Source organism: Channa argus, chromosome 16 (assembly GCF_033026475.1).
Source record: "Channa argus isolate prfri chromosome 16, Channa argus male v1.0, whole genome shotgun sequence".
Classification (NCBI taxonomy): Eukaryota; Metazoa; Chordata; class Actinopteri; order Anabantiformes; family Channidae; genus Channa; species Channa argus.
Genome location: NC_090212.1, coordinates 13,071,722 through 13,093,275, shown reverse-complemented (window position 1 = coordinate 13,093,275; position 21,554 = coordinate 13,071,722). Strand labels below are relative to the sequence as shown.

Here is a 21,554-nt window from a genome sequence, read left to right as displayed (position 1 = left end):
AGGCAGCAAACTCATGACAGGAAAAAATGGACAGCTGTTTGTAGGGCTGCACAACATCATGGGTTCATGCTCTTGGCCTGTATCATTATCTATTTTTCTAAGCTATTGCAGGTCAACAAGCTTTAGTAATAGATCTAAATCACATTGGTAAATCTCTCTCAAAATGTTTGCTGGTTATTTATATAAATTATAATCTGCTCTCAAAGATGTTATGTTACATGGCATCCCAGCCCAGTTTGAGAGAATAAACAACTTCTGTTAGAATTAGCAAACAGCTATTTCCCCTTTACTATTGTAAATACTGTTGATGGGAGAGAGAATGCACTTTGACAGAATGCATTGTGAGAGAATTATTTTTTTTTTCTTTCTTTCTCATTTTCTCTCCTTTGTCCTTTCGGCTCTAAATATGTGAATTTGTGTGTCAGTTCATACTGATGGGCTAAGTGCCAAAGCTGCCTTCTTCGCTCTTCACCAGCATAATAAAAAGGCTGTTTAGTCCTGTAGATGCAGGGACCAGTTCCATAGACAAGGTCCAGACTGTATCTGCCTTTATGTTCTGAACAACCTTAGAGACGTTGTGGGAGTAAAGTAGACTCTAGCAAATAAACATATTCTAATACCCTGAGCACTCACTAGTACTACATCAGACAGTACAGAATCACCCCATTTGCTTTGAGGCCTTTAAGAAATTTGTTATGATTCAGTAAGTGAAGTATTAACAGGAGTTAGTTGACTTTGTAATGTGCCACTTTCAACTGTACCTCAGTAAGCTGTGTGATTGACAGTAATGGGGCGGAGCAGCCGTGATGTGTTTGTAATAATCTGACTGGAGTCAGGTTCACTTCTATGCTAATGAGCAAGGGTGTTGGTGGTTTAGCATGACTAATGGTGCACATAGCTAGCAGAGCTGTCTGTGAATGAGAAAGGGAGCAAAGGAGAAATAAAGAGGCTTTACAGGAATGTTGAGAAGGTATAAGAGTCAGAGAGGAGAGTTGCAGGAGATTGCATTGTTAGTCTTTTGGGAAAGTAAAAATACAGTTGAGGCCTGATTCCCTTGGCAGATATGTTCACAAAAGCTGAGGAGAAGGAAGACGAAAGAAAATTGCCTTTGAAAGTGCAGCAGTGAATTTGAGAGGACATGCAGCACTTTTTACTTCTTACTTAAGGTGCTTTTTATGAAAGAGAAATGGAAAAGGGTTAAATGTGTTTATGACGCATTTTGGGTTTGTCTCTCATAGTTGGTTGATATATGGTTTTCACCTTCAAGTAAAAAGGGTTTTTATATTAGGGCTGGTATTTTTTCATAGTGACTAATATAATTATTGTCAGTATATACATTGAACACTTATAATGAGAAAGGAAACATATTCAGCATGTTCTTAGACCACATTTAAAAGTGAATATTTCTGTAATGCTGCCTCTGCTGTTTAGTGAATTTGTGTCATGGGAGGCTCTGACCTCACTTGCCCAGTTTGTATTGCAATAATAATTGTGATTTTTATTGCCCAGCCCTAGGTTTAATATCTTTTTGTGTGTGGTTTATATGTCATTTATACTTTATATGTATAGTACCTCTTAATATTCTAATAAAAAGGAAGTGTGGGGCATGTATTTACCTTTTATTTTCCTAAAGTTGTGAAGTTGCTTGATTTCTAGTCTTTACTACAAAAACATGAGAGTCGGGTGTACAGGACATGTTCAGTTTTATGTTTGATTGTTTGTTAGCCCTATCCAGCTTTCATGTTTACTTCAAATCACATTAAATGGATTACAATTTCTTGTCACTTTTTTAGTTGGCGAGGTTTTGAAGCTTCTCAAAAATACTCATTGGTGCTTCTTCTCTGAAACCCTCGCTTCTTGACAGTGTGGAATTGTTGATAAGTCATCTTGGCAGTGTAGCAAAAGTGATAATTTTCTTCCAGATCTTAGAGTTTGGAAAGAACCAAAAGGAACAGATAGAGGGAGGGAAGCGGGAGAAAACTGGCCAGCACTATTACCAGATCCTCCCCCCTGCATGAAGTCATCTACTCCTCCTTCCCTGAAGCACCCTACACCACCTCCCCTCTGTTCTGCCCCCCGCCCAAATTTGCAGTTATACAGTTCTGCCTCTGTATCCCAGGAGGCATCTAGGGCAGGGTGTGTTTACTGCTGAGGTAATTGGAGTAGTTTGGAGAGAGCCTGACCCTGGCCCTGCTAAGGCCTAAGGGTGTGTGTGTGTATGTGTGTGTGTGCGCATTTGAGATGACTGGCAGTGAGGCCAGGGAAGGAAAGCAGGCCTTAGTCAGTGTCAGCCCACTAGGGAGCAGATAAATTGGTTTTCACTATACTTTTTTTTTCTCTACACTATTCCCTTCTTCTTCCCGCATATATCTCCATCTCCACACCAATTGAAAGTCAATCATTCATGCTTTCTTTTGTACTTAGTCTGCAGTGCTTTTTCTCATCCTGATACTCTTTTGTTCCACCTGTCTATCCCTCTCTGCTCATCATTTCATTTCTTCAAGCTGTGCTGTTAGCTGAGCTGTACAGACAGTGAATGCCAGATATGAGTAAAAATGTCCCTCAGTTGTAGCCATAGGCATAAGCAAATTCATCCCAACTAATCTAGGCCCCCTGCTATATTTATCTTTAGGTGAGATAGATAGGAAAGGCCTGGAATTTGGTTTCAGGGTGCAGCTCTATGGAGACTCTCATTCAGCTGCTCACCTGTTGCCTAGTGTGTATACACACACACACATACAGAGTACATAGCACTGAACAAAATCTTTATTAATTGTAATAAGGGACCTAAACTACAGTTTGTAAACATATGGACACAAGCTTTGATGAGGCAAGCGTCAATGAAGACAGTGATTTAGATGCATCTAGTGACCTCATCAGAGTTGTCAGGTGGGCAGTGAGACATGGCTCACTTACTCTAGCTGATCACACTCGGGTCTCCATTCTCCTTCCTCCCCTTCTTTTTTCCTTCCTTCCCTCATCCCTCTGTCTTGCTCCTCCCTGATAGCTTTTACCGCTCTGCTGATTTCACAAATAGGCCTCATTGATTGAATCTGATTCTGGTGGATAGGGCAGCTTTATTGAGTGCCTTTTTTGCTGATGGACAGGAGTGTTTGCATTCGTGTGACTTTTACCTGCATTCATGTCTGCGTGTTTGAATGCAGAAAAAAAACCTTCCTTTTCTCATCCCTTTTGCTCTTGAATTCAGTAACAGAATATTCCAGCAGCCTGATCATTAGAAACTCACACACGGTCAGTATTATTATCCCACTATTATGGGATGTGCGTACTGACAGACCACTCTGTTAATTGTGGCAACATCTTGAACAAGGTTGCTCTCCTTGGAAGTGAAACATTTATCTAAGCTCTACTTCTGAGGTAGGAAGCTAGCCCGGTACATCCAGCTCTACGCCATTTAAGTCAATTCGGCTCCACTCCAACGGTGAAAACCACATTATTTTAGGGTTTCCTTTGATCTCACAGCTCCTGTCTGCGGCTATTTTTGATATGTCTTGTTTATTGTATATACTACAATTTTGGCAATATTAGCACCCTCAAACAGGGGCGCTAATATTGCCAAAATGTACCAACCATCTGCAGAGTATGTTAGAGAGAAACAGAGAATAACAACAGCGTTTTGCCATATAGTATATTTGTATTTTATTGTGAGAAGTTAGTTTGTTTTAGAATTAAAACAATGATCTATTGAGGTTTAGGGTTTTAGCTAACAAACTGTGTTAGTGAGAAGATTGAGCTATTTCAGCAGCTCTCCCCTGGGGATACAAACATTTCAAACAGCAGCACACACCTCATTCTTGCAGCAGCATCTGTGCATTTCCCCTTTTTCTGCCCTCTATTTTGTGCCTCTTCCTCTGAACAGACAGTGTGCCGACTATGCAGAGTTGGATGAATGGTTGCACTGTCTTCCCCGGTGCCCATTTGACCCCCACAACCCTGCAGATCCATCATTAAACACACACACATACATGGAAAACCCCAACTTTCACAGCAAGGTGCTCATGAAACTTACCTGCCCTTGATTAGAGAGGAGAGTCTAAAGAGCCATGTAAATGATTGTGAGACTACAGGCCTGTCTTAGGAAAAACCTGTGACAAGCAAAAATGGATGGTGTTTGTGTAGCTCTCCAAACAGTAACAATAAAAGGCAAAGAAATATATCAATGATTTATGGTTGTCACAATAAACTTGTTAAGCTTGAAAACATAATGCCTTCAGCCCTCTCTATGATTTGGATCTGGGTAAATTATTTTTTCTTTGTGTCCTCTTGTCTTTCCTTCCCTCATTTCTCAATTTTGTCAGTCAAGTTGTCTTGGCCCACTTCTAAACAACTGCTGATACAGTTTTTGAGACACAGACACACATACACAGACACAGTAAAGACGAGCACAAAAATTGAAAGAAAGCAAAAAAAGATGAGTGAGAAATTGGATTCAGAAATGTTTACTATGCACACTCATTTGTGTAAGTGTTATCACAGAGGTTGCAGTATCTAATTGATAGTGATGTTGGTTATCCAATGAAGAGGCTTCACTTATCCATATTAGCTATTGACCTGGGCCATTGTTGACACTTCACGTCAAGTGGCCCATTCTTTATCTTTGAGGTTAATGGTAAGGAAAAAAATAAAGTTAACTGTTGAGAATTGGAAAATATCTATACCTGTTTAGTGATAATAGATAGATAACAGCTAATAGTGAAAGGATAATTGTTGCTTGGCTAAATACTAGGCTCATATGATATTGTGAGCAACATAATAAAAAATAATAATTGGATTTGATTGTATTTGTAACATGTAGACTTTTTTGTTATATTACAACAAATAGAATTTGTGAACACATTCAGTGCTGTGATGCACCTCATTAAAGTTGCATCACTAGTGTGTGTGTATGTATATATATATATGTATATATGTATGTGTATATATATATATATATATATATATATATATATATATATATATATATATATATATATATATATATATGTATATGTATGTATATGTATATGTATATATATATATATATATATATATATATATATATATATATATGTATGTATATATATATATAGCACCTTTATGCTTTATTTTCTGCTTGTGGATTGAAAGATGTTGGTGATTTGTTTTTTTTTTAGAGAGGTTGTATTGTGTTTATTGTGGAGGTTGTGATGGAGGGGGAGAATTTCATTGCTTCGTTAATTGGCAAATATGTGGCACATCAAACATTGCACACACACAGCCGAATAGTGTGACTGCTGTGAAACTACTGCCTCATGTTTAGTCAGGGGAGACCCGCCTCTGTCACTTTTTCCTCTTGCTTAACCTCACTCTTTCTCTCTCTCTGGCTGCGTTGAAGAGGAGTCTCAGGGGATGGCTTAGCTCTGAGACCTTATTCTTCCCCCCCCTTATCTTCCTCTGAATGGAGAGCCAGTCGGTTGTTGAACTGTGAATTAGTCCAGGCAACAAACACCGAGAAAGAAAACAAGTTTGGTATTTCCCCTGTCGCTTTTTTTTTTTATTATTATTTTTTTTAGAGCCGTTGCTAATAGTTTGGTTTTGGGATGCTGCATTTACATGCAGTGTATATGCATAAATGTTTGTATTTGTGGGTTGAAATGGAGAGTGAACAACACTCTAAATTGAACTGTTTAGTTGCTCAAGGCATGAAAACTGTAAGGTGTATTTGAAGTCAGCAAAGGCTTCACATCCCTGTCTTTGCACCATTCAGATTGGAGAGAAATTCATATAAGGCCCTGCTTAAATTGTGATGTACAACCTGGAAAATCACAGGGGCTATTGTGTTGTCATGGTTATTGAGTGTTCGGTAGCTTCAGGGGAAATGGAGTTTGGGGGTGGAGGTGAGAGAGCGGGTGCAAAATTGAAAGTGGGTGGGAATGGATGGGTGTGAGTGGGAGGAGGGGTGCTAACTTAATTGCTTTCCGTGAATAATTTCAGCCCCTAATTTGGTGATAATGACAGTGGCTGCTGCTTTTGTATTTATTTATCCAAACATTAATTGACAGGACTGACATTAGCCAGGGCGGTTATTGCGCATTTGATTGCGCACAAGGGAGCAAAGAAAATTACAGTAATTATCATTCTGATATGGATTATGAATATGCATTTTCACACTTGTGTCTCTGTCAGCATTTTAGTAACAACAAAGCGCTCTGCTATGACAACAGCACATTAGTTTATCTCTGTCTCTGTTTGGCTAAACCTGATCCAATGGTCACTTGTGGAGAGCAGCTGACAGGTCATGTTCAAATGATTTAGCTACATCACCTCAGATTTTTAACACTCAGCCCTTGTGACGGTGCAATGGTTGTCGTGTATTGTTGCAGTTGGCCTGTAAAGGGGCTTTAGCTTGTGTGGAATCAGTCTGCAGTGTGTTCCTGTGGAATAATAAAAATGTCTTTTTTTTTTTCACAGGCTGAAGGAGAAGACAATTTGAAGAAAATGCAACTGATGGAGCTAGCAATTCTCAATGGGACATACAGAGACAACAATATCAAAACACGTAAGTGAGCTTGCATGACAACACACATTCAATTTGCAGAATTGGTCTGTTTTGCACGATACACAACTCATTTTTTTAAACACCCTAGAACAGGCCTAATTATATTAGGGAAAAAATGCCCCTGTATTTCACGTGAGCTAATACTGTTTACAAGGGCTGCACGATATTGGAAAAAATTATTTTCTAGTATTTTTACTAAAAGGTCAAAACAAATTACTTACATTTTTTTATTTTCATTTGAAATGTCACTTTTTGATTAGGTGGATGTATCTGTCCCCCCAATTTGCCCTTTGCTCCATGACAGTGGTCCCTGCCATGTTTATGCTCTAGTAGCATTTGCTGCCTGCTTTAGCAGACTATAACAAAAGGTTTTTTGTTTTAACTCTTGCACAGCATGAGTGGATATCAGATTACTAGGCGTTCCATGTTAATAGGATACAAAGATCCTGATGTGAGAATGTAGTTTGAGTTCCAAAACCAAGTGTTCCTAGAATTTGTTGAGGTGCAGCAGGTAGGATTGCAGTTATATTTTTATACCAAGCAACAAAATAGTTGTTGCATGATGTGTTTGAGTTGGAATTTGCTTTAGTGTTAACTTACCTGGCATCACATGCCCTGCGATGTTACTGTTGTCCATGCGCTTATGCATACATCGTAGTAAAGATGCTGAAATTACATATCGTGCAGCCCTACTTTTCAAACATTTATTTTTTTGAAGGTAGTCAACTATTCTGAGTGCATACTATAATGCTACCATCATATTTTCTGACCATTGCTAGACCTGTCTTTGTGAAACTCTAAACATTTCATATGTACCTACCCAACCCTTACTAGGACAACTTCTATTCAATTCTACTGTTTATTTCTTTCCTCCTCAATTATCCCTCTATCCATTCCTTCCCCCCTGCAATCCAGACGCAATTGCACAGTATCACTAGCTGTTGGCAGACTCTAAACCTTCGGCACATTGCTGTATTTCACTTGCTTAACTCTGCATGTTAGTCACTAGTTCACATCTACATTATTTGCTCCTTAATCACTAAGTGTCAGTTCTTAATGCAAAATTACACCTGTAATGTTGAGGAATCCAGATCATGTACAGTCTCTGAATATCTGGTTATGATAGTGATGCAAAATTTAACTTAATGATTCTAAACTGGGTCTCTATACTTGGCCTCGAATGAATATGATGATGAACTAGCCCACAACTTAACCACAGTACTGCTTGATTTAATGGCTCCGCCTTTGGTGAAGCTTGTGCAGCACGTAACATGTGCTAATGCAGAACCACTTCAAAAATGATTTTTGTGTGTTTGTTCCTGTCTATGAACCTAAATGGACTGCTGACTTTGTAGAGGATAGACATTTTATGAAATCACTAAAAAACATAAGTGTAATATGCTCCCACAGTCACCTTAATATCGAGTTCACAGCTCTGCTCCTGCTGTATTGTGTCCTCTACATTCAGCCAGCAGCTCCATTTCTGTTTGTGTGTATGTGTTGTTTACCTCACCTGTGCCATTTCCACTGGATAAATGTGTAGCTGCTTTGGTGATTGGTTTGCTTAGAATACATTGGGGGGGCAGCAGCATTTTGTGCTTTGTGTTGTGTTTTGGTGTGAGGGTTTATTTATTTTGTTTTACACAGTTGAAAATTCTTTTTTTTTTTTCAGATTGTTGCTTTTGTGGTTCACCACCATGATCATTGCATGAACTAATTTTCCCTTTTGCCCCTCTTTTCTCCCACTCTCCCTGCTACTTCCTGTTCCCTTTTTTCTTTCTCTATATTTTCACCTTTCACTGTTCAACTGTGATTATGACCAACCATGCTACACTTTGTCTCTTGTCCTCTTTCTTTCTTTCTGTCTTTCTGCTCCTTTCCTTTACTGTCTTGCTTATGGCAGCCACCCTTGCGTTCTCTCTTGCAGCGGCGGCAGCAGCCGCTCAGGGCCCCCGCCTCATAGCGGCCCCTACGGGTCAGGTGTTGCCTCCCCCTTCACTCCGGCCCCCAACACCAGCTGGGGCCCCTATCATGAATCTCATCCGGCCCGCCCAGATGGCTGCCATGCTGCCAAATGGCACCCCCACCCTGGTGCCTCCATCACCTGATGCTGGGCTTATCTACACCACCCCATATGAGTACCCTTATGCCCTGGCACCCACCTCCCTGCTGGAGTACCCCATCGAGCACAGTGGGGTTCTAGGTAAGAGAGCCTGGGGAAGCATGGGTGCAGCGGGTACAGCGGCCAACTTTAGCCAGCCTGGACAGGAGGGCAGCTTGTTTTACCCCGGAGCTGGGGTGCTGGACGCAGTTTCCATGAGCCACAGTCAGGACTTGTTGAAAGGTAAATATGTCGTGTCCACCTGAGGAACAAACAAACTCACTGGGTGGATGTGCTGTTAAAGCTCTTGGTAATGGGATGACCAACTACACTATGTGGCTCATATGGACACCATGTTAAAATGGGAAAGGGGGATAGAACTTACCTTGTGAGTTGCCTGGCTCTTGGAAAGTTCTCTTTCTAATTTAGACTTCAGTGTTTTAGTTATGCTCTTGCCAAACAATTATGCTCTCAGGTTTACATTGCCTCCTTTTCTGCAAGGTTTATATAGGAGGACTTGGTGTGAAATGAGGCACGCTGACAGAAACACGCTCACATACTGCTCTCTAACCCTTTCATGCACTGGCCTAGAGGCATATTCAGTCTGGCGGCAGATCCCTTTGGATTTCTGCAGCTTTTGAAATCATTTCTCTGCTCTGTTCTCTTTAGGCAGGCCTGTAGATAGTCCCTCCCCCACTCCCATTGGGGATGTTCATTAAATTCCCCCAGTTTTTCTTTTTTCTTCTTCCCCTCTTGCCACTGTCTTAGGTTCACCCCTCTTGAACTCTAGCTCTTAGCTCTGTGCTAATGCCTGACCTTCTACAAGGCACCTGTGTCAGGAGCACAGTTAAGTAAGAGGGTCTATATATTATATTCATTCTCAGTGGTGCTTAAACCTCAACACACCTGCTACCAAAGAGACAATTGATCTTTTATTCATGAAATAGTATGGCAAGAGCTCTATATGTTATATTTAGCTTCTGGGTAATAAGGCAAAGCTGTTTCCTGTATCTCCCTAAGACTGATAAACCCTTTGTCATTGCTTCCCAGCATTAATTTGACCCATGTTGTCCACAGCATCATCTGGCAGCAGCAGACACAAGTGTGATTTTAGCTGACCTGTGTATCTCAGGTGCCTCTGGGAGTCGTGTGTAGAACAGACAGGGGCAGCTGACTGGCTTTTCTCTCTTTAACTTGCAGGGTTACACCAGCTTAGTGCATTTTATTTACTCGCACTATCGATTGGTGCCTTCAGCAACACAGGGCCCTGTGGAACACACTTACTCTCAAGCTCACACACTCTCATGCGCATGGCTCGGCTGCCTGCGCTGCACTATCTAGCCTCCGTTGACTTCTTGAAGAAGGAGGAAATGTCAGTCCAGCTGCTGCTGCAGAGTAATATAGGTGGCAGGCCAGGCATCAACCAGAACTCACTTTACACTTGACATTGCCAAACAAAATTGCTCTTTCCTAATTCCTACAAACATGACAAATTTCATTATACTTGAGCATACCGTGACACAGGAATGTTTGTTTGTGCCACATGTACCAGGCTGTCTCAGGAACTGCAGCTAGAAGAAATCAGTTGTAACAAATATAGGAGTAAAATAACAGCTTCTACTGCTGGTGAACAGATTGACCTGGAGAGAAATGGTGAAAGAGGGAAAGAGAGAATGAAAGAGAGAGAGAGAGGGAGAGGCAGGTGGTGTCTGGCACTATTCAATTACCATCAGGCCGGTATTGGATTTCCCCACCTTTCAAAATAAAGAGACAAATTTCTCTCAATCCTCTGGATCCCACACGAAGAATCACATTTTACCAGACGGCCCAGGAACCTGTACCCTTTACCTGCCCCCGTTACAAAGAGTCCTCTATATAACTCTAAGCACTGTGGAATTTTATTACTTAAGTTATGCATTTTTAATACCAGGTTAAACTCCCAAAAAGGTGTATTTTTTTTTCTACTGCATTTTTCTAAATGTAAATTAAATTGTGGCGTGTATATGTACTTTAATATGTATTATGTTGTCATTCTGTGTATTGTTGTATTATCCAAACATTATAATGATGATGGTTAAAATGTGAATGCTATTATTGTAAAAGATGACATGATGATGTTTTTTCCCCTCCTCAAAGTGAATGGTTTCTAACCTTGTGGACCTGTTACAATCTAGGTGCAATGGCTACTAAAGTGAGACGGCATGACACGCGGGTCCATCCTTACCAAAGGATTGTGACCGCTGACAGAGGTCAGTTTAGTCTCCTAGCTACATTTTGCTATTGACTGATGCATTTCCATGATAATTATGCCTATTATGCCTTGATGCCTTAGTTGAGAATTTGGATATTGTGTGTATTGCATTTTTGTTTTCCTTTCCCCACTCCAGTTTCTACCCTAAACATGCACACACCAGCTAAATAGTTAATTGTGGTATGCACATTTTGTTTACATGTAGTACTTAACATATGTAGACAGTGTATATGTCAACGCTCAGGCAAAAGTGATCTGAACAGCTTTTAGATTATGCAGCAGTGAAGCCAGGACAGGTAGTACTTTGCAGACAGTGTGAACGGTGTATAATGACATTCCTCTGATGTGAGATTAGAGCCTAAAATGGGGCGAGCTTGTTCCCATACATGATTTATCTCCTTGGCTTATAAGGAGCAAAGAAAAAGGAGACGCATTTCTATACTGTATCTAAGAGAACTAGTAGGCAGAAGACAGGCAGCCATGCTGCTACCAGGCACCATTTCACCTTGAAAGTTAAATTTATTTTGGATTTTTATTTTTCTATGGAAGATAGACACGCACAGACATAAGCTGTGAGGTAGCTTGGATTCTCTTCAGTGTATTGCAAATATATTGAAATAAAGCTAAAATACATTTTTAATATTTCAGTTGTACATGAGGTACTGTCATTTTATATTTCAGCATTTTATATCAAATGTATTTATGGTTCTTGTGTATATTTATATTATAAAAAGTATACCGTTAAATAAAGAGAAAAATACGGAAAACTCTATTCATTGCACATTTACTACTAGTCAGTTATTCCTCCCATAACATTAGTTATTGTAAATCTCCTTCCACTAATCACACTGTTTGTAACTTGCCCTCAAACCTGAAAGACACTAAAACTAGATTGATTTTATTCTTTTATTTTATTTATTTATTTTCTTTTCTTGTCTGTTTGACCTCTCTTTGCTTCTGTTTGTTTAGTTTTGGGGCACTGCGCACTTTTATTAAACCACCAAGCTACCTGGTTCAGGGTGGGGGCTTAGCAGCTGGAATCATGGTGTGAACACGTCATGATTGTAGTGAGATTAGCTGGGTTTGGCGCAAATTAGCAGCGGAATTAGAAGCAGGGGGCAACATAAAAGATTGCATTCATTTTATTGTTAAAATGATGTCATTCCAGTCTCTTTTTTGCTGACACTAATATCCTTTCTACCTTTTTTTTTCTGTTTGTTTTGTTTTTGTTTCTAACCACCTAGCCGCCACCGGCAACTAACACATGACCTTCTGACCTCTGAACTCTTCACCCAATGACGAGCCGCCCCAAGCCTGCCTGCTGATCAGTTAACTGGTAATTGCCTTTTGCTAGCCTCTCGGACGCAAGTGAGAGCGAGAGAGAAAGAGAGAGAGAGAGAGAGAGAGGCGCCTGCCCGTAAAGTTACCCTAACACTTTCTGACAAAAAAATAGAAACCAACGCAGAATCTTCACAGAAACACAACGAAACCCAACAAAGTTGTGTAATATTCATTTTTTCCCCTCTGTTCATTGAGTTCAATTCCCATTCTTTCTCTTTCTTTTTCTTCATGAATCATATATTGGGTGGATGTGTTTGTCATATTACTCATAAATCTGCACTGAATTATATAGCAATAATGACCCCCACCCTGCCCGCCCACCCTCCTTTAATCACTCTGATTTGGTGATCTCACTTGTATGAATCAAAGTTCGTCTATTTGACGCAAACCATTTGGTTTCAGAGTAAAGGCATTTTCTCCAAAACAAAATACTCAAGACCCCCTAGCCTCTCCTACCCATATCTACCACCCAGCTACAAGGAGAGAAAAAGAAATAGAAGGAAAGAGAACGTACACTCACATTAACTTGTTTAATCTGTCATTTTTCACATGTAGTGCCGTTGTTGAGCTCAAAGATGTAATTATGAGCTGACACATTCTGGGTGTGCCCCTCCAAACAGCTTTCTGTCTGTTTTTAAAAAAGCATGGCTGAAATTTTATGATTTATGCGTTTTGTTATGCTTTATTTTTAATTTTGCTTTACTTTTGAGTCATTTCCTCCACTTGATTTTGGTTTGTGTGTTGTTCATAATTGTCTAATTAGCTTTGCTTAAATTGACATTTAGGTCAACTTTGAAAAACAAAACGCAATCTGACGTTTGAAGCAGGCTGCAGAAACTTAAAAACCATGAAGGGCACGCTTGGGCAGAGGGGTGTGTGTGTGTGTGTGTGTGTGTGAGAGAGAGTTAAAATTTTTTTTATTTGTAATAAATACTACAATGAAAGTAGGGTGTGCTGAGGCTAAGGGGACATTGGAGCAGTACTTATAAGCTACTGGCCATTGCTATACCCCCATCCACACTACATCCATTATACAGTGCCTGATGTATTTAGAAAATATCTCAATGAGTTAGCTGAGCTGTGATTTAAAGAGACAAAAAAAGTATTATGTGTGTGTATTTAGCCAAAGGGTTTTCCAACAAATTACATATCTGCCATTATGCATCTGTCTCACAGAGGGCTCTCTTTGTGATTTTAGAGTTTGGAAGGGTGTGAACTTGTGGTGCCTGCCTTTAGTTGGAACAGACAGTCAGGTGACTTTCAACCCATTAGTGCTTATTTTTTCTAAGGAGGTGAACGCAGGCAATTAACACTAAATTGACAAGCTACTCAACTGCAGTACATTGCTCGGGGGAAGGACACTTTGATGTTATGTACATAAATGCTTTTGTCATTATGCCTGGCTTCTATATTAAGTTGTTTCATCAGCCACATTTTTCCTTTTTTTCCATCTTAACCATTGGCCAATTTTCTTTTTCAAGCAGAATTTTATTTGGAATCGCAGTTAAATATTTTGTGTCAGGTGGGATTAATCTGAACTTTGTTGCAAATTAGACAAATTATTTTGAGTTATAATTATTTTAGGTATAAAACATTTTTTACACATCCCAAACCATCAAAAAGCGCATCCACAATGTGTCACACCTCCCTCCGATTGTAGTCTAGCTCCCAAGCCCACAATCTTTGGTTAACTCTCTCAAGAAAAAAATAGGATGTGAAAGCCATGCCTGCCTGTTCAAATTGCTTTATACATACGTCTTATATATATACATATAAATATATATATAAATATATAAAAAATGTAGATATCTGTGATTGCATATACAAATAACTGAAGAGAACAAAAAGATAATTTTACAGGGTGCTGGAGAAGAGAAAAAAATTGAAATGTCTATTTTTGGCAATTTTAGCTTTTGATACTTTACTTGCAGTTACAAAATCTGAAAAGAAAAAGTAAAAAAAAAAAATTTAAACAGTATAGGGGGAATAGAAGAACGAAGTGGGTGAGGAATAAGTGCTGTTAACTTGGATACGATTGGAAAAGAAGACGAAGACCAAAACAGTCATAAACCTTGGAAAGTTAGCGAGGGTCAGAGACAGACACCCAGAGAGTTTTAAAAGATCAAATCAAAAGTGCCTTATCAACAGTGGTTTCTATGTTCTGAGTATTCCAGTTGTGTTCAATAATATCCAGCACCCACCGTGATGGCGCAGAGAGGAATAAAAAGTGTTACGTGCTCTGAGTATTTGAGCAGGGTAGCTCCCAACATGTCGTGGTGTTACCGAAGTTATTCTATGCAAAAAGAATAGCAGTCATTTTGACCAGCTAAAATATGTGCCATGGTTTTGTCTTCCTAAAATAATTTTTCTTTTCCTTTACTTGATTGCCCTTTACACTGCTGTATGAGCAGGTTTGGTTCTTTTTCTTTAAATTTAGTTTTTAATGATCATATACAATATTGTCTTGATTTATAAATATTTTTTTCCTTTTTTGGTGACTGTGACAAACTTACTAGAACAAATTGAACTGCCAATAGCAATGCAGTCGTCTGCAAGAGCATGTTTTGATCGTGAGCTGGGGAAAAAAAAAAAACCATGACCTCCAAGGCAATGGAAGTAACGGGGTGTCGTCCCCGTTGGCATTAAGCCTGTTTGTTTCAACAGCTGCAAACTGAAAGCATTCAGTCCGTGTCTCTCGATGTCAGTTTGAAAACTAACTATCAATACAATCATCAGAGTTATAATGGACAAATGAAATACTGGATAATGAAACGAGCAACTCTATTTCACAGCCAAATAGTTTTCGGTTATTGAAACAACTGACAGTTTATCGCTGGAAGGTGAAATAAACTCATCAAATTAAATTGAGAAATTCTTACATCCAATATTACCCATGGCAGTTTGTTTTGCTAGTCATAGCTCTTTCATCATGCTGTTACACCGAAAGGTCAATGAATTTTTCTTTTTCAGTGTTATTCTTTTAAATTGAAATGCAATATTAAAGTGGAGCAAGAGATGGTTATTCAGCATTTGACAGTATTAAAAAAATCCTCTGCAATGTTACAACTTGCTGTGTCATTTTGAAAGGCTGGATAAGTCCATCAGGGGAAAGGTTAACTCTATACCTACCATATTCTCTCTGGCCTGCCTACTACATGTATGATAATGTAATTAACAGCCATTGTTACAGGTTTATAATGTATTTTTCTAATCTCATTTTATATGTATATTAATCATGTTTCTGAGTGCTTTTTTTTTTTTTTTTTAATCAAACCCACTGCAACTTTTTTCCTCCCCTAAACGGCCCTCTTCTCTCCCCTTCTCTTTTACATCTTGAAAACTGTCTCTTGTGGGGAGTGTTGCCTTTTCCCTGTTATATTTTGTTTTGTTTTCTTGCCAATTCCCAGCTTGTTTAACTCATTAGCTACTTTATTAGTTTTCTTGTCATAAGTATTTTTACATGCTTGCATTTAGTTTTCATGGTGTATGCTGTTATTTTTCTTATTAACCTCTTGGCATTTATTTTAATAAAACATTCTTAGTAAGAATTTTACTAACTTGCTGATATTTTTTGTCTTGTGTTTTTAACCAGTTTCATGAATGTATGACCTTGGTCTGGTTCACGGACTAACACAATTAAAACTGGTGTCTGGCCACCACTTACACTGACTCATTCATGAGCACACTACATAACCAGAAACACTAGTCAACTCTGCATATGCGCTGAACATACATTGACTGCAAACACACATGCACACATCACATTACATCACATCACATGCAAACACAACCCTAACTGGAACCTGCACGAGTTGATAAGTGTCCTGTTCACGCACTCTCACCTCCGCGCTGGAGAAATCTGCTGACACTCTTCATACTTGCCCTCCCTGCTCCGTCGCAATATCACTGCTGTCTCTCGTTGTCTCTGTTTGTTAGAGACGATTCTCTTGTTAGCTGTCCTGTCCTTCTGTCACAGTGAGACAACAGGAAGCGTCACAGTGTCGAGGGTAAAAGCTGCATGTTACTTGAGGTCACTAGTTAATTTACAGGTCAGGTTTATCCTAACAAAGCACACTGATTAAAAGGGTCATTTGTCTGCACATGAGGGTTATTCTCATAGACTCCAAATATACACTAGTCCCCAAAGAAAAGCTCCATTTTAGAACATTATCCTCTTTATCCAACCATGAGTGCAGAACCAGTCATAATCTGTGCAAAAATGCTGCACATTAGTTTTCTCAAAAGGATTAACTTTACTGTGAATTATGTAGAGCAGAACATCTCGTGACATAGATAGATGGAGTGAGTTATTTACGCAAATATTCCAGGTGAATTCATAAATGACAGTTGTGTGATGGTCTAAAGCTGTCCCCAGTCCTTTTTCTTTTTTTATCGCTTCCATGGCTTGCTATGCCTGGATAGCAGCATTACAGTTATTACCAGCTGTTGTCTGTTTGCCGAACACTTCTCCCCATTCAGTTTATTGATGTAATTGCTAATACTGGGCCATTTGGGAGCATCCATAATGCTTAGACACACACCAGTACACCACACCAATATGAAGTACTTTGGGATCAAAACAAGCTAACTATTCCTTCTAGTGTAAAATGCTGATATGGCTTATAGCAGACTATTTGTTATTTGGGGAAGCTTTTTTTTGTGTGTGTGTCTGAAACACTGCCAGTGCTCGCTGTTAATTCTACTACTGTGTCAGTGCACTGTGCCCGGGTTCACGCAGCTCTCTTCTTCCTGTTCCGCTTTCTTCCTCCACTAATTCAAGATTTTTGACACTGACACACGAGCAAAAGATTAACGTCATTAATCCTGATTATTACTTAAACTCACTGAGTGATATCTCCGATTCTGTTCTCTCCCCCTTTTCAAATCTGCACAACAAAAACAACTTGGCCTTGACTGTTGCAATTCTCTTTATGTCTCAGCGAGCAAACAACAAGGATTAAAATTGTCTAACATCAGATTTAACATTTTGTTTCTTCGATCTGAAAGCAGGTGTCTTTGTCTGTAACACCAGCAAGTAGAGGCAGAGATTAGAAGAGTGGCAAGCAGCCTTTTTACATTTGGTGTTTAATATAAACTTTTTACATTTTATTAATGTAGGATTGGCCATTAATGTCTTCCATTGGTTTCTCTGTGCCACAATAAGCAACTTGAGCTTAAATCTGTCCGTCTAGTATTGCAGTTGTGCTGCCACAAGCTTTGCCTTTTACGTGTCAGAGAGGTTTTCAGTGGCTCGCCTTAAAAAAGGAACTAATTCTGAAAAAAATGCATTAAGTGGCAAGTTATTTTCCTGAGCACAATTCATTTTAAACACTGCCTAAATCATTGCATTTGTGAGATAGAAAGTGCCTTTCCCTCCTCCCTCCCCCCACGTGATTGGGAAATTATATATTTTTGTACTTTATAATTCAAGTGCCAATTTTCTGTCTCAGTTTCTCTCGGCCAAAAGTGCTTTTTCTTTTTTTTCTTTTTGGCAAAAAAAAAGAAGAAAAAAACTAAATGCCCACGCTTTCCTCGCCTCTCACCATAATGTAAATACACTTTGAAATTGGGAAAGAATGACCAAAATGGGGGTTTGGTCATAGCTATTTCCTTTTATTAAGCTTCAGCTCATTGGGCCCCGTTTTTGATTCGATCAGTTGAGAACCTTTTTTTTGTGATTGGACCACAGTATGCAGTAATAGGCTGTTTGCATAATGCTGCCACCTCTGGCCGGGTTCTCAGTGCCTTTCTGAATGTGTCGCAGGGCATTCAGTGTATTTATATACTAACTACCTTTTTACCTGTCAATCTTTACTTTTCTCCTGTTTAACAAACATTCCTCCAATGAGTTAAACGGCAGGATAATCAAACAGTATTGATCTCAGCAATGTAGCACTCAGGTGGTTAAAGGGCAAATGCTACCAAAATTCAGAATGAGAAAAATTTAGCCCAACTGGATTTGTTTTGTTTTGTTTTGTTTTGTTTTTTGGACTGTGATAAATATGCATTAAAAATATAATACTTTTTACCTAAAGTTATACTAGTATGATATATACTGTAAGTTCCTCATCCATATAGTGGTGCACTAAAATTTGTGAGATTTTTTTTTTGTGGAGTTGTACGTTTTTATGTGAAGTAGCTTTTATTTTGTTTTGTTTCCTTGTTTTATAGAGGTTAGACTGAGAATTTTGAATAGGGTGTAAAACATGTAATGCCAGTTTTTGTTGCTCACACCAAAAAAAAGGAAAACAAATGTCATGTGTGCAATAAAGAACTTTATTTACAAGCTTCCCCCTGACTGCTCTACCTGGATTGGTCCTTTGCTTCTCTGCTCTGCTTCTTTATTGGTGACATCATTTCTTTGGATTTGCTGTGACTCTTTGGAGATTAAAGGTAGGTGCAGCGCATTACCTGAAAATAAAAAGAAAATGTTCAGTAAATTAAAGTTCAACACTGGCAAAATAACTCTTGTCTAAGCCCCTTAAAGTGAGATCAAGCCCTCTCTCAGGTTTTCCTTTGATGTTGGTAAAATGTTGACCTTCTGTGAGGGTCACATAGATAAAACTTTGTCTCCGGAGATATTTGGGAGTCAAATCCATTTCCCAGGTCATTTTAAAGCAGTTTATTGTTTGGGTGGCACATACGTTTCTAGTGTTTCACTCTAATGTAGTCCAGTCAGTTGTTTTGCATCTCCAGTGATTATACATGACCTATAACTGGAAGTGTGTCATCAGGTTAAAGGCTTGTAAAGTGAACGCTGTATGACAGTGCTGCATGCAGGGAACTCATGACAGTGGTCAACCAGTCACTAAGGGTTGCGTGTCATACAGAACAAGCCGTGCATATGTGTGTAAGTAATAATTCCATCATTAAAGAGCTTATGATGCTTCAGAGTTAAAATGAACCTATATAGTTTCATCTCATGAGTCATAATCTGTGTTTCATTACTCCACCAGCATAAAGCTTTATTGGCCCTGTTAACAGCTTAAACCATGCAGTGTGGGCAGTCTGAAATGTGATGTCGTTGCTAATTCTGTCAATCGCTTATACCTGATTGCATCTGATTTGGTACTTTTCTGTTAGAATTATTAAATGCAGTGAAATTTTTATAGTTTTGTACAACATTACCCTTCCTGAATAAATCCATTTCTGTTGCTGCAATGTGTAGCAGTGTCTTCATAAAAGTTTTAACAAGGAATTTAACCTGACACCAGACATCATTGTGTAGCATAACATATTGTAATAATTGTTGTCTGTGAAACTAAGGGAATATATGTTGTAAATAAATGTGCATATGAAATTGGCTTAAAATGTGCAAATCCATATTTGTGGCTTGATATCAAGTTCAATTCTTTCCTACAGGTTAGGTTTTAATTAAACGTTAAAAGCGGAGTTTGCAGTTGTTTATATGAACATCACCTCAAACAACGAGAAAATTCAGACACTTTCAAGGAAACACAAGGGTTAAAAACACATTTTACATCATTTGTTCAAATCAGTGTATTGGCACCGAAATAATGTCAATTCAGAAACGCTCTGAAATGTATGGCAAAAAAAAATCTTACTGATTGCAACTGTTATCTAAAGATATAAAATAGTTGAGCATGGTCACGTTTACAGAATGACCAGAGGCGCATATCATTTATTCTATTTTATGTTTTGCATTTTCCTTCTGCCACCTGGATGCAAGCATTTTTTTTTTCTAGACAGAATCAGCTCATTGCAAACACAGGTGGAAAATTAAATTTATCAAAGCAAATGCAAGAGTCCCTGCATCTCTTTTCTCTTATTTTGTGGAAATTTGCTGGAGGCTCTTGCACATCCTCCCAGACATTTACTCTGATTATCAAACACATCATGTCAACTCTGGGTAACTGGGGGGAGTCAGGTGCATCTAAATGTACCAGCACAGGCAACAGATAATGGATTCCTCTGGCTCACATAAAGCTAACTGCAACCTGCTGTTTCAGTGGGTAATTATCACTTCTTCTCTTGTTAAAATGATGAGTCAGTGCAGCAATTTCTTCTCATTTTCACCAGTGTTGCATATACAACTCCTGTGGGTTTACTGCTGACTTATGACCTGTGAGGAGGTGAACCGAGCCAGCTGTTGTCATACTGAAAACAGAGCTGAGCGGATGTGCAACTACATCTATTCACAATTGCTTTCCTATACTCCCACATATGCTATCTAGTAATAAAAACAAAGGACTTAGAAGTGGACGTCTCATTACACCCTAAACTGGTAACTCTGCATGAAAAAGCTAAAATGGGAGTGAATCTCCCTCTCTCTGCCTCTCTTTTTGTCACGCTCTCACTGGAGGACAGAGCTGCTACTGAACAGGACAGTGGGGAGTAACGGGTTGACGAGGGGGCTGCTGGAAGAGACTTTAATGTCATGCAGGAAACAGGGAGCAAAAAAAAAAAAAAGAAGTCAATGGAGGAGGAGGATGCTGATGGCGGCTTTGGCCCCCGGGAAGATGCATCAAAGGAGCATTTGTCGCAGAGGCCAGCTGGGAGTCTAATCAGAAAAAGAGAAACTGGAGCTTGTGTGTGCAAGTGTGTGTTTTGAAGGGATAGAATGGAAGGGTTGCATCAGTAGTGACAGATGAACCAGCTTCCTGTGGAATGAATATAGGGCATTCATCAGAGTGCAGCTGTTTCTCTCTCTCACTGCCTGTGTATGTTTGTGTGTGTGTGTGTGTGTGTGGTGGGGGGGGTTGTTTTAGAGTGCACAGTTGTTGCAGGTTTCAAGCTCAGATTGATGAATGAAACTCTATAGTTGTTTGGGCACCTGTGCTGAGTGACACAGTCCAGCAGCTGGATTTTGTGTGTTAGTGCCTGATTGGGAATTTGTGTTCAGTGCAAAAATGTAAATAAACGTGAGGCAGACAGACAATAGAGAAAAAAAGCATCAGTTTTATTTATTCGGTGGCAAGAAAGAGTATTTCTTCTTTGGGACTCAGTAACAGAGTCATTTTTGACTTTGTTCTCTAAAATTCATCCCTCAATATTGTGAAGCACAGGTTGATTGTTTCCTCTAAAGAGTATCTATCTAGAAAAGCTATTGAGATCATTCCCTGCTTCCATTTATCAGCTGTTAAACAATATATCGAGGTAGGTGGCAGATACCAGGGACAGAAAAAAAAACATTATTTCCTCTAAAAATTTTTATTGTTATTTGTCAGTGCAGATGGATCAGTAGACACTTCCTGGTCTGTCCACATCCGCACCGACACACAAATGTTAGTGTAAAAAGTCTAATCGTCGCCCCATCAGTCACCCCACTTCAACCTGGACAAAATGATGAAGCTTCCTTGCCA

The 21,554-nt window shown here is 39.2% G+C and overlaps 1 protein-coding gene across 6 annotated transcripts in view; it reads left to right on the top strand.

Annotated features, from left to right (window-relative positions):
* The window catches only part of qkia (QKI, KH domain containing, RNA binding a), a 75,522-nt gene extending 57,000 nt beyond the window's left edge, over window positions 1-18,522 (top strand). The window contains exons 5-8 of one of the 6 annotated variants that reach the window (XM_067480735.1): window positions 6,451-6,538; window positions 8,442-8,741; window positions 10,814-10,888; window positions 12,135-18,522. In XM_067480735.1, coding sequence (XP_067336836.1) covers window positions 6,451-6,538; window positions 8,442-8,741; window positions 10,814-10,888; window positions 12,135-12,151 — 480 coding nt within the window. In that variant the 3' untranslated portion in view covers window positions 12,152-18,522. Of the gene's footprint in view, window positions 1-6,450; window positions 6,539-8,441; window positions 8,883-10,813; window positions 11,533-12,134 lie in introns of those variants that run through there. The other 5 variants (XM_067480732.1, XM_067480733.1, XM_067480731.1 and 2 more) reach the window with 5 other exon arrangements.
* Window positions 18,523-21,554: the final 3,032 nt, after the last annotated feature.